The sequence below is a fragment of the Drosophila navojoa genome, chromosome X, assembly GCF_054131105.1.
Source record: "Drosophila navojoa isolate 15081-1374.11 chromosome X, UAZ_NAV_1.0, whole genome shotgun sequence".
In the NCBI taxonomy this organism is placed as follows: domain Eukaryota; kingdom Metazoa; phylum Arthropoda; class Insecta; order Diptera; family Drosophilidae; genus Drosophila; species Drosophila navojoa.
Genome location: NC_142895.1, coordinates 22,368,458 through 22,382,152, shown reverse-complemented (window position 1 = coordinate 22,382,152; position 13,695 = coordinate 22,368,458). Strand labels below are relative to the sequence as shown.

Below are 13,695 nucleotides of genomic sequence, written 5' to 3'. Positions count from 1 at the left end.
AAGTAGAGGGCAGCACAGAGAGAGAGGCAAAAAGAGAGAGAGGGAGAGTGAGAGAGAGGGAGAGAGATCGAGAATAATGTAAACACATACATTTTCACACTCTCATTGTCACTCTCTCTCTCTCACTCTCCCTCTCTCACTCACTCTCACTCTCACTCTCACTCTCTTCCGATATAGTTACACTCGATATCTATAAGCGATCGTATTCCTCGCACAAACAAACGTCGTGTGCTCGAGTTGTGTAAACATTTCTAAAATATGAAGCTGAAACAGAACCGAATGTGAATGTCGACAACTTGGCCCCTTTCCTCTCCATGTTTATATGCCCGTCCGTTCCCTGGATCCCTTATCAATGCAGCAATTCAAGTAATGCGTGTAATTCCGGGCACTTAAGACAGTCACAGTAGAGCAGAGCAGACAAGCTGAGAGTCTCTGGAAATCAAAATATAATTACAGCACGCATATTATATCATATAATATTTATGTAGCATCTATCTAGATATCATTACTTACCTGTACTTTGCATACACTCTAATGGGAATAACTGGTTCCGTAGCGATTGATCTGAGAAACTTGGTTGAAGCTGATTCAGCTTCACGCCTTCCAGATCTCAACTATCGCATGAGTCAGCATCAGGTTTCGTTGTCTTAATTTTATGACGACTGCATATGATGACTCGTAGCTGTCCCTCAGAATATCAGAATGTGAAAACTGTTCGTCTGGGATTATTCCGGATACGTCTCTCCAATGTTCGACTGCCGTGCAGATCCTGATCTAGCAAACGCTATGCAGATTGGCTTGACCTAGTGGGAAGATATATGTGTGAGCTTAAAGAGATCTAAATTCATAAAAAAATAACGGATTTGAGGTAGGTAGAGGAGGACACAAGCTATATAACACATGCATAAATGAGATATATATGTATATTTGGTTATGGGATTTGACAGTAGGTATGGGTTGCAGATGTACAGAAAGAAAGATCTACGATAGTATATCCGATTATACAAGTGGAAAGTGATGTTAGTGTAAATGGATAGGTTGTTAGATGAAAAAAACGACGCTTCGACACAGCCGGGGTATATATGGTGTGGGTGGGTGTTGATTAAATTCAGGGTGGTTAATATATGATGAAAATTCTGGAATTATTGTGGAACGATATTGATAGTGGGTGAAATAATGGTTAACTCCAGTTGATATTATTTCCTGAGTTGAGTTGACGACGCGATTCCGTGAATTCGATTGATTGCAGCAATATAAAGTTTTTTTTTTACTTGAGCCTCAGACGCAAAATACTTTTCACAGTCTGCTCTCCAGAAATGTTTACAAAAGCTCTGCAAGGCAAACTGAAACTGTGTGAATATGTATGTGAGCTATACAATTAAAGTATTGACTTACTCGAAAACCTCTCCACATAACCAAATAATACAGAATTGAGTACGTGTTGCAATGAGATTATTGTGAAGCCTCTCCACAGAGAAGAGAATGAAGTTTCAATATTTTGATTAGTTGCTTTGATTAATACATATATAGATAGCTGAAGTCCAGACTTGGGCAACGCAAAGTTTTTGAAATCGTCGACCAGTGTCTGTTCTCCAGATTTGATTGATTATTAGAGCTCTGCAAAGCAAAATGAAATTTTGTGAGACAATGAAATATTAGATTATTGTGAAGCCTCCACCGCACTTACCCAATTAATGTAGATGATAAAGTATTAGAGTATTGTATTGTGACACCTCTCCCCAAACTCAATTCAAATGAAGATGAGGATGAAGTTTCGAAATTTGAATGAGTTGGAGCGACTAGTATATTATTTAGCTAAAGTTCAGACTTGTGTGTTGATGAAGAAGTTTCAATATTTTGATTGTTTTTTAGCTGAAGTTCAGACTTGTCTTGCCTGCTTACTTCTGGCAATTTCGTGAGTTTGTAATTCAGATCTATGTATGTGACACAGTTAAGGTATTGGCTTATTTTGAAACTACTCCACTTACCCAATTAATATCTAGCGAGTCTTTTTCGTCAGGACGCTCAGAGCCGTTCTTCAGTGTCTCAACGTGTGGTTGAGTAGAACTAGATTCCACTGGCTCGTTGATGTCACCGAAGTCTACTTTAGTTTCCGATTCGTTACCGCTCTCCATGCCTACGTCCAACTCCATTTGCTTCTTGTATTTATTTGGGCTATTCTTCCATAGGGCCCAGACAACCCAATTGTCATCGTCCTGCTTGAAGCTATGAGAGCTCATCGAAGTTTCAGACTCTTCAGAAATCTTGAGAACGTCAGCGAATTGCTTATGCAACAAATCTTCATATTCAGAGCTATCATCGGTTTTTGTTTCCGGATTAGCATCTTCTACAGAAGAGATGTCAGAGTCGGTATCGCCAGGTTTCGAAATGTTGATCGGATTTTCAATAACGGTCAAAATCTTTTCTGGGTCATCTTCCGTGGAATATTTTTCTATCATCGATCTTTGAGCACCAGAAGGCAAACTCATTCCTGATGGGCTCTTCGATGTTTTTGGAACTTCTTCTGCCATATTGAAAGTTTCTCCCCTTGGAGAGCTATTCAATTCGTTATGTACGATTGCCGTTGTTACTTTCAATTTCAGTGGACAATCCATGCAGCTCAGGTTCGGCTTGTCAACCGTATTTTGCCTATTGGACACAACCGTAGACACGTCAGAAACGTCTTCCGTTGAGTGATACTGCCCATCGCTGTCAGAATCATCTTGGAATGCACGTCTGTTAAAAAGCAATCCCGAAGAGTTGTTATGTTGGTTTCCCGAAACCTCGGAGGATTCATTTCGTTCTGCAGCCCCACGCGTCCGAACGCCGTCGCCCTGTCCAACTTCCGGGTTCCTTTTGGCAGCATCGCAAACATGGCTATGGCCGTTCCCCTCGTTATTGTCTGTAGACGTATCTGAGTTCTGATCAATTGGTCGATAATAAGGACAGCCGCAAGGCCTAGCGCTCTGCAGAATTTTGCACATTTTCTTAGCGTTTATATACATTCTTGTTTTAAAAGGCTTCCGAGTATTTGCCATGTTGTCCTTAGAGACAATTATCAGTTTACTAGCCAAGGTCTGATTCGAATTATTATGTACGACGGTAAAATTTCTTCTTGGTTTCGCATTTAGCTCATCACTGGGGGTCAGCACATTCTCGACGTTTTCTTTGGAGGATACAAGCTTCAAGTGCTCATCCCCATCAGAGTCGGACAGTCGAATTTCGGAATCGGACGTTTCATTCAGGAATGGAGCCTGTTTGATCCATTGAATAAATTTTTCTTGCTTGTTGAGCTTCTTAGGCCTGTTCGAAATCGGATTATATCTGGCATTGTTACTCATAGTTCTGAAAGAACGGAAACTGGCATTCGACTCGGCATTCGACTCAGCATTCGACTCGCAATTCGACTCAGCATTCGACTCGGCATTCGACTCAATATCCGACTCTAAGCCCGACTCAATAAAACATTCGACATAACATTCAAGCGGAAGTAGTACTGGTAGCACAAATGGTATGAAGTCCCTGTTATTCCTCTTCCTTGAAAGCCGTTGGCGAATTCGTCGAAAGTTTAACGTTCCCAGTTTGAATTGGAATAGAATTTTTAGTTTTTCAAGGAGTGCCCATAACTCATGCTTTGTGACGAAAGTCCACATTTCAACCTTTTTGAGGACTCCTGACATATTTAGTTTCTTAAGGATTAGATTGCCCAAATATTGCAGAAGGCCACAGCTCACATACGTGGTAATATAAACTAAACCGATGATCATGATCAGCGCATAGGACAGCCACAGCAGTTGACTTACAATGACAATATTGATCCAGGTGACAAGTCTTCTACCTTTATAGTCTCCCTCGTAGCGCAGATACATAGCCTTGGGATTATCGTAGGCAACCATTTTTAATGTTTTGGTCAGTTTCATCCAGAAGATGGGCAGATTTTCGTTGTTGTACTCGCCGGTTCGTTTCCCTTTGCTTTCTGGCCTTTTGAAGCCATTATTATCCATACCAATGTATTCCTCCTTGTCTTCGGCAAAATCATCAGCAAAAGGCTCGTCAATCAGATTTATTGGACGACTATAGATAAAATTCGAGTCATTCTTTCCGCTGTAATTGCTAGACCCTTCAAACTCATCGATGTAACCGATACGGAAAAGTCCTCGAGCTCTATCCAATCGCTGCCAAAATTCCACGAACGGATTGTGAAAGGCGGCCAAAAACCATATTAAATAGGACGTGAAAAGGAACCAATCCATTTCAAACACAATGATCAGCGATAAAGCTTAGAAATGTACTTGCACTGGCAATTATTTGATTCACGAACACTTTATAGTACTGCTCCAATCAAGTTCAAATGATTAATGCAGATGCAAAGTCATGCAGCTTGACATTTGAAAAGACAGGCCCACCAGGATGTAGAAATTATTTTCGAAAATCGAAAATACTGTTTTGGCGTGCAACTTTTGCAATTCACAAAAATAAACCAAATATCTGCCAGGTGGCAACACTCGATCAACGGCCATTCAATAATCCACAATATATTTTCAAATCTCTCATTTAGTTCATTTATGTCTTTGGTATTTTTTGCCACCTTGTGCTTTGGCACACACGAAAACTATTATTTGGCGCAGCCAGATAACAAATGGCAATATCGCATTGCCGATACCGAGCGAGGATAAACTGTATGGCCGTTTAGCCTTCGAGTGTTGAGTGCAACAGGCATTCACACAATTGCACACACATAAAATATTGCCACTTAACATTAGTGATATTCCTTAATTTTTATTATTATTATTATTTTTTATTAATATTTCAATTAATATTGATCTGGATTATAGCCAATAGAAATAAAGCTGGGGTGAAAACTTAACCAAAAATAAGTAAAAATTATATAGACCGTTTAATTTGTCAGTCCTCGTTTCCAGTGTTGCAAAGGTGACAATTGCAGTTGCCTAGAGAAACTTTATAATTCAAACATGTACAGTGAAGGTAAAAAGTCAGTCAACGTACACCATACAACATATGCCAATAATTAGAGCACTAATAGTATATTAAAGCATATTTGAAAAGCATTTAAGTTTATGGCAGAATTTTATAGATTAATTGTAACAGCTAAATTTATGTAAATTTAATATGTACATACATATATAAAATGAATATGAAATGTATAAAAATATAAATTTTGTATAAGGCTTCCATTTCTTAACTTTATTGCCTTGTACTGGACTGTTCTACAATATACAATATGAATGCATGTACATATGTACATATGTACATATGCATGCATGTGCAATAGCTACATATGTACATATGTACATTTGTTGATGGAATTGCTGGAAATGTCAATTATGTCGCGTCATGCGTATCGGCTATCTGTAAGAATAAGAAAGTCAATATACAAACGAACAAACACACGCACACACACACACGCACACGCACACATAAATGCCTGCAATATCTAACGCGATCGCCAATCGCATACATATGTCTTCCTCTGCCGCCCTCTGGTCTACCAACTGATAAATATGAAGCACTCTAACAAAAACAACAACAACAGCAATTGCGAGAGAGCATGCTTTCAATGAGAGCGAACCGAAAGTGTGAGCGAGCACGCGAAGAGTAAGAGAGTGTCATATGTTAGTTGGTGTCAGCGTGTGTGTATGTGTAAGTGTGTGTGCTTGTAGAGCGAAATTGTCAACAGCCCAGCAACGAATATCAATTGACGGAGACGGAGGCGATTGCGACTGCGACTGCGACTGCGACGGCGACCGAGCTGCCGCCCCAAAAGCGGGCACTCGATCATGTGCAGTCGATGTGGGCAAACGCAAAATAAACGCGCGCGCGCACTTTAACGCCATTTAACCGTTACAGTTAGTTTGATTTTGTGCGTTTTGTTTTGATCGCGCCATTCCCTTAGTTGGCTGCTATTCCCGTTGTGCTGTGGCCTGTGTCATTGCTGTTAGTGTTGCTGTTGTTGTTGTTGTTGTTGCTGATAACGTGACAAACACGCTGACGTCGTCGTGTGCTGCGCCGCATGCCTGCAACATTTCTACCTGCGTCTGCGAAAGTCCGCGAAATGCTTGAATCCCAAATGTATTAGTCATGACGGTGCGCGAGCATTGCGGCGTTTTTGAATCATCCAACCGGCCAGCCGCACTCACTCCCTCGCGCAGCATTCGTGAATAAGCCATTGCTAGCAGCAGCAGCAGCAGCAGCAGCAGCGGCAGCAGAGAGCGCGGAATCGTAAACTGTTTACATTGCTCAGCTCAGCGAGAGTTCAGTTCAGTTCAGCTTAGCTCAGTTCACTTGCATAAAGTTCGGCTCAGTTATTACTCATAAGCACCTTGCTTGGCTCTGACTCTGACTCTGACTTGGGATCGCAGCGTCCAACACTTCCTCTCTCTCTCGCTCTCGCGCTGGGTCTCTCTAGCGGCCAGCTGCGATTACGTGAAATAATAATAGAAAAACAAAGAACAAACAATAACAACAACAACAAAGTCGTGCTGCCTGCCTGCCTGATAAGAGTCGAGTTTTTTTTTGATTTGTGAATTGTAAGCAATCCAGTGATCGGATCGTGTATATGACGGAGTAGTCTAAGCGGATTTCCAATCGCATGTGCCGCGCCAGTAAACCAGGTGAGCTCTATACTCTGTGTACGCCGATAAGATAAATACTACAACACAATGGGACATGTGTACCGAGAACTGGACAGCTTCAGTGCTAAACGATCATGAGCTGTTAGACATTGCGTATACGTAACGTTTGCTTAGAGTGATCTAACGATGTACATAATATTCAATTGCCAAGTAAATGCACACGATTTATGTACATATTTATCTAGTATAATCCATTGTCGAATATGTACTTTTTATCGATCTACATACATACATACCTACATACATATATAAATGTGTGGATATATCATTCTGCTAATTCAACATTTCACTGATTCTCCTTTTGTTTCTGAAGAATTGTGTAAACGTAATACTAGGAAGACGCAAGTTCCAAGTCATAAAGACATGAATCATTTGGCATATTTGAAGTTTATTTGTTTTTCTTTTGAAATGTAGAAATATTTTTTATTTTTATCTTCCAATTTTAAATTATTACGACTTAAAATAGGTAATTTATTACTTATAGGCTACCCGAGAAAAGTTGTTATCAAAGCTACATAGATATGTACATACACATACATACATACATATGTATGTATGTATGCATGAGCTCTGAGGAAGCCTTTAATATGTAGGAGATATTTTGAGATAAGCTATTGATAGAAAAAGAAATTATATTACACAAAAGAGCAATACCTACATATACATACATATATGGATATGGTAAAGCTCTATGCCAATAGCCATAACACTGACAAGTTTTATAGTTCAAGAATACTCTACATAGGCCAGGTCAAGATATTCCTTTTTAGAAGTTTATATACATATGTATGTACATATGTATGTATGTGCAATAAATTCATAATAAGACCATAGCAGAAAGAGTGAAAGAATAACACTAATATTATTTGATAGATGGGAGCAACTGTCATTCGAGAATGTTTAGATTTCGATCGATCGATCAATCATTTGGAAAGTAAATAAACGAAAGTATGGATTAGGCAATATCTGGCTGACTGCAGAAAGGTTATCAAATATTAAATATCTTTTATATTGCTTACTTTATGAGATTGTATATGCTAGACACATGCGTATATCCAGAACAGCGATCGGTCAGCTGAGCCGATCTAGAGCTGCAGTAAATATTTACAATGTAGTATATCATTTAACTGGGCGTCAGCTACTCAGAAATACAGAAATGTGAAAAGTGTTCCGGTATTTCGGTGCACAAGTGCGAGAATGTCACACACATAGATGTGATATATAACAAGTATATACAGTATATACATATATGTATGTAGTATATGAAGCACACTCAATTAATTAAGGTTCGACGCTGATCTTTGCACCCGCAGCTAAAGAGATGTTCCATGCTCGATGTTTGTTGGGCCGCTGAGTGTGCGCTGTGACCTCTTTAAATTATTTAATTGACACTAATTTATTGTAGTCCAAAGGAACAGCCAGCTAACAGAAACAAAACTCGCCAGTTGGACAATTGGACAGCTCGTCTCGACACCAAAGCCCCGCCCGATTTGCATCAAAGCTGAGGGCTCCCAGTCGACACCGTCCATTTGTCAGTTGCCCGTTGGCAGTGCTCGGTTGTCGATCGATAGGCCGTTTGTTTATCACGATCGCTTTTCTCCATTGTTTATTTTTTGCTTGATTCCTGACTGTGCGTGTGTGAATTTTTATAATACGTAGTGATTGCATATACATAGCTCTGCTGTTCAGGTAGAGCTGCTAAGCATTGTTGAAGCCTGCCTCAAGCTGAAATCTGTAAACTCGCCTGCTCACGCCGCCTTCATTATCATCCACTCATTCAGATTCTCGTTCTCTTTCTGTTTCTGTTTCTGTTTCTGTGAACTTCTTAGCTTATCTGGCATTATGAGTGACGACACTACATCGAGTCTGGGCTATGGCGATGGGCTGCCTGCCTCAGTGGCACCAACGAACGGCCTGCTGGACGCTGTGGATGAAAGTGGGTAGGTTGCCCTCGACCCTATCAGCTGCCGCTTGCGCTGCTTGGTTAATTATAGCGCAGTGCGAGAGGTCCGATAACCGATCGTTAATATTACGCGGCCCATTTCAAGCGCCGCTCCACAAACACTCGCAACGCCAACAGAGGATCGCCTGTGATCGCCGCCGATCGGCTCTGTGTGCGTGAGTCTACAACAATGCTGGCTGTCTCTGAGCCAGCGGAAGCCACTGGAGATATGATATGGGCATCGGGCCTTAAGGTCGACGCGATCAGTTCAAGGATCAGCGCTGCGATCGCCACGGAAATCAACCAACCAATTACATCCAACTATGAGCGTGGATGCTCCGGATCACTTGCAATCACTTGATCGAAATGATCGATGATCGGTGTGCGCTGACTTTTCTTATCTCGATCGCGAATGCTTTAGGGATCAGCACGTCTTGTCTACGAATGCATCTTGAAATCAGTATAACTAATTATCTCTCACATTTGCAGCTTCTCGCAATCGCTGTTGACCTTTGCGGCGATCATGACCTTTCTGATCATGATCGTCGGCATCTGTGGCAATTTTCTGACCGTTGTCGCGCTGCTCAAGTGCCCCAAAGTGCGCAATGTGGCCGCCGCCTTCATCATCAGGTAGATCGCTGTAGATAATGCTGATCGCTTTTGCTAATACCGATCAATCACGATCTGTCTTTTATCGTTTAGCCTGTGCATAGCCGATCTGCTGTTCTGTGCGCTGGTGCTGCCGTTCCAGGGGCTGCGCTTCGTGCAGGGCGGCTGGCGGTACGGCAAGATCCTGTGCCGCGTCATCCCGTTCATCCAGTACGGCAACATTGGGGTCTCGCTGCTCTGCATCGCCATGATTACGATCAATCGGTATGTGATGATCACGCATCATAGCTGCTATGCGCGCATCTACAAGCGCCACTGGATCGCCGTCATGATCGCCGCCTGCTGGCTGGTCTCCTACGGCATGCAGCTGCCCACGCTGCTCGGCGCCTGGGGTCGCTTCGGGTACGACACTCGGCTGCAGACGTGCTCGATCATGAGCGATGCGCACGGGCACAGCAGCAAGACGACGCTGTTCATAACGGCCTTCGTGATACCCTGCCTGGTGATCATAGCGTGCTATGCGAAAATCTTCTGGGTGGTGCACAAGTCCGAGCAGCGGATGAAGCGGCATGCCACCAAGCAGAACTCCATACCCAACAACCTGAGGGCGGTCGCCAGCCAGCCGAACAACCAGGCGGACAACCAGACGGTGGCCGGCAGTCGCGTCTCCACAGACAGCAGCAGCTGCTCCACGGACGTGCCGGAGACAGTGATACCCGCCGGGGTCGGGGGCAAGCAGCCGACCACGCGGGTCAAGGATCAGCGGGAGGTGCGCGCCAAGCGCAACGAATGGCGCATCACCAAAATGGTGTTGGCCATCTTTCTGTCCTTTGTCGTCTGCTACCTGCCGATCACCATTGTCAAGGTGGCCGACAAGGATGTGGAGCACCCGAGCTTGCACATCTTCAGCTACATCATGCTCTACCTGTCCGCCTGCATCAATCCGATCATCTATGTGATCATGAACAAGCAATATCGCAAGGCCTACAAGACGGTTGTCCTCTGCCAGCCGGCGCGCCTCCTGCTGCCCTTTGGCAAATCGAATGGGCCGAATAGTGCTGCAGGTACGTACCGGGTGGATCCGCTTTGGATTTGTGCATGCGAACCACATCCGCTAAGTCACGGTCACAATTTGTTTTAGAGAAATGGAAAGACACCGGATTGAGCAACAACCACAGCCGCACCTTGGTCTCCCAGATGTCCGCCGGCGCAGCAGCGGCTGCAGCGGCATCGCCAACGGCAGCGGCAGCGGCGCCTGCACCGACATCCGACTGCCCGTCCTTGCCGGCAACCAAATCGGGTCAGTCACTGGAGCTGCTCTCCCGCTGTCCGGATCTGATAAGCCGCTCGAATTTGCCCCCGTTGGCTACGCCCCCAACACCCCCGCCGCCTTCGGTAACGCTCGCAGCCAGCAGCAACAGCAGCGGGAGCTCCAACAGCAACCGGCTGCCACCCAAGAAGAGCAATCACTCCTACATCAACAACGGCTTCAACAGCAGCGGGGCGAGCAGCAGCAGCAGCAGCCTGAGCAGCGGCGTTTATCGACCCGCAGCTGGCTCGCTGGCTCCGTTGGGTCATCGTCGCATCACCATGGTGGGGGACGACATCATACTGGAGGAGGAGGAGCTGCCCGCCACGGAGCTGCCAGCGCCGACGATGATGGCCAGCAAGGTGACCAAATCGCCGATCTACATGAACATCGACAGTCCGAAGAGAAACCAATCTTATAGCGCCAATGCGACGGTCAAGGATGATGCACTGCAGCAGGCGCCGGTCCAGGACCAGGATGACGCTACCAAAGTGCTGACGAAGCCTCCAAATCCAAAAGACTAACGAAATGCTTTAATTCCAAATATCGTAACTGTTACATTCCCCCCCCCCCCCCCCCCCTCCCTCCCCGCTACGTGCGCTATGTATTTAGCGTATATCGTATAGCATATATCGTACACTCAATACACTCGATTACGGCACGCTCATACATGTAGATATCGTAGATTGTATTCTGTGCTCTCTATATCGTTTACGATAGCCAGGGAGCACTCTATACGCTTTACGATGTACTCAAATGTGTCTCGTAAATTCTACATTAAGTTATAACGATTACGATATATGTGGGTTGACACCTGTGCCGTAAACGATATTCAGATTACTGACTCTGATATATATGCGAATATCGTAAATGGTACTCGAAACTGATATTTCGTATGCTGAATATCGTAAACGACACATGCACACATACATACGTACGCATATCGTAATCGCAATATATTTATAGATATTTATCGTTGCTCCGCACCTAGTATTAACCACTAAACTAAGCTCTATTTATATATTTCTATCGATCCAATCCCTCCATCCGATAAGCATATGCAAAACTCTATATATTTTCGAATTTTTTTTTTATTTTGTTTTTTTTTTTTTTTTAAACACTTTAATTACGTTTGTGAATGAACATTCCATAAATATGCTCGAGCACTGTTAACATCACACTGTTAAGGCTATGTTACGCTACATATTTTACAGTTGTGCATGTCGGTCAACGATCGAACCTTAGATTATTTTAATATATATTATACAATTTTTTTTTTTTTTCTATATAGTAAAATATTTCTGTTTGTATTTGTATTGCTTTTTTCTTCAACAGTTGACTTCGATTAGGAGACCTTGGGCCTCACGCGAATAATCTTAGAATGTCGTCAACCATTCCATTTATGTAGTTATAAATACACACACACATACATACATATATATATCTAAATATGCTATATTTGTAGATCTAACTAGACATATATTTGTACCTACATTAATCAACCTATATTTTATACAATTTTTTTTTTTAAGATATCTGTCTATGAGCTGCAATATGTGCGCTCGAATATATAATAATGCCTATACAAAAACAAAAATTATTTTATATTTTTATTGATAGGCAAATGCAAATACATGCTCTAATCAGCGATGCCAAATGCGCTCTTTTTCCGTCAGATCTGGCCTTTTTTTGAAAGTTAGATTGCGGGAAAAATGTTAAAAGCGGGAAGCTTTCTAGAAGTTCGTCAAAGCTTTAAAAAGCTCTTTGAAGCCGAGCTGAGTCGATTGAAACATGTTGATAACGGGACACATAAAGTTGATTTTCTTATGTTTTGATCGACAAATTCACATATTCCTGAATCTATATGTGCATAACTATTTCATAAGATTTAAGTTGTTTGTTACATATATTTTAGATGCCGTTTTTAAGCTTTATTATGTTTGAGTCTCTTCTTTATCACAATTTAGCTTGTTTTTTTTTTTTCATTAATTTATTAGAGCTTTTCATGGCAATACAAAAATAATGACAGCACTGATTTTAACCCATTTCGAAGCTTATCTTTAAGTGTACAAAGAACGAGAGAGAGAAAGAGGGAGAGAGAGAGAGTGAGTGAGTCGAGTCTCAGTGCCAGGCACGATCGTACAAGAGCGCTTCGCCTGCACTGAGAGAAATCAGCTGTGACTTTATGGGGGCTTTGCAGCAGATTTAATAAGAAAATTTATAATATCTATTGTTGAAGGACGTCGCCCACATTGCAGCTGATAACGTATCAAATGTTATTGCAAATATATTCGCATGACTGCTCCGCAAATTCGTCAGTATACCGAAGTACATAAATAAACATTAGATATACAATATTTTTTGTAAGTTTCTTGTGTCTGTTTATTTCCAAAGTTGCTGACAAACAAACAGCGAAGCTGAGATCCATTGTTAGTTTTGGCAAACGCAACGGGTGGCTGTTGAGTAGCTGATAACGCACTGCAATTGGCATGCGGCTGGCGCAGCTGCTGCGCAGTGGGCAGTAAGTCATTACGACAATGAGTGCCGATCGAAGCAGAAGCAGCGGGAGCAGCAGGAGTAGCAGCCATGTGAGCTGCACGATTTGCTCGGAGCGGTATAAGGCGTCAGATCAAATCTATGGTGGCAGCTGTGGTCATGTGTTCCACTGGCATTGTCTGCAGCGCTGGTGGAAGGAGTAAGTTCAGCCCGTTTGAACGGAAGCTGTAAGCAAAGGCTAATCCGTTTCCATCGAACAGGTCCAACAGCTGCCCCGTTTGCCGCAGCAGGTGCCAAGAGTTCTTTCAGCTGTATTTAAGCTTTGAGGAGGCAGAGCCAAGCCAAAGTCAAAGTCAAGGCCACAGCCAAAGTCAAAGTCACACTCAAAGCCACAGTCAGAGCCAGGGTGCGGGAGGGAGCAGCTCACCAGATGACTTGACCAAGGAATTTCAGAATTTGCTTTATGAAACGGACTTGTACAAGGATGAGATCAACTATTTAAACGAGCAAATTAAGTTCCTAAAAATTAAGTTAGCACTAAATAGGTCTAATTCAAGTGACTCAGAATAATTATGTACATATCATATATGTATAAGTATGCAATAAAAAACATAAAGCCAGCTAAACAATCAGCTGTTTAGAACATCCACAAAATTCGATAGGAACTGTAAGCATCGCCCTAAATT

The 13,695-nt window shown here is 42.7% G+C and overlaps 3 protein-coding genes across 4 annotated transcripts; 2 read left to right on the top strand and 1 right to left on the bottom strand.

Annotated features, from left to right (window-relative positions):
- Positions 1-1,401: 1,401 nt before the first annotated feature.
- Positions 1,402-4,422, bottom strand: LOC149090709 (uncharacterized). Its single transcript, XM_089263792.1, has 3 exons — positions 1,989-4,422; positions 1,688-1,934; positions 1,402-1,617 (listed from the first exon to the last, which is right to left on the bottom strand). The coding sequence occupies exons 1-2, from the start codon at positions 4,251-4,253 to the stop codon at positions 1,929-1,931; spliced, it is 2,271 nt and encodes a 756-aa protein (XP_089119918.1). The 5' UTR covers positions 4,254-4,422; the 3' UTR covers positions 1,402-1,617; positions 1,688-1,928.
- Positions 4,423-6,246: 1,824 nt separating this feature from the next.
- moody (G-protein coupled receptor moody) lies at positions 6,247-12,059 on the top strand. Of its 2 annotated transcripts, none has more exons than XM_030387965.2 (5): positions 6,247-6,632; positions 8,483-8,593; positions 9,085-9,225; positions 9,298-10,268; positions 10,346-12,059. In XM_030387965.2, exons 2-5 carry the CDS (start codon positions 8,496-8,498, stop codon positions 11,035-11,037), a joined length of 1,902 nt encoding a protein of 633 aa, XP_030243825.1. In that variant the 5' UTR covers positions 6,247-6,632; positions 8,483-8,495; the 3' UTR covers positions 11,038-12,059. The 2 variants fall into 2 exon arrangements, with proteins under 2 accessions (XP_030243825.1, XP_089119919.1); XM_089263793.1 differs by lacking the exon at positions 6,247-6,632 and adding an exon at positions 8,369-8,387.
- A 768-nt stretch (positions 12,060-12,827) lies between these two features.
- LOC115564079 (uncharacterized) lies at positions 12,828-13,638 on the top strand. Its single transcript, XM_030387969.2, has 2 exons — positions 12,828-13,208; positions 13,270-13,638. The coding sequence occupies exons 1-2, from the start codon at positions 13,051-13,053 to the stop codon at positions 13,577-13,579; spliced, it is 468 nt and encodes a 155-aa protein (XP_030243829.1). The 5' UTR covers positions 12,828-13,050; the 3' UTR covers positions 13,580-13,638.
- The last annotated feature ends 57 nt before the right edge of the window (positions 13,639-13,695 follow it).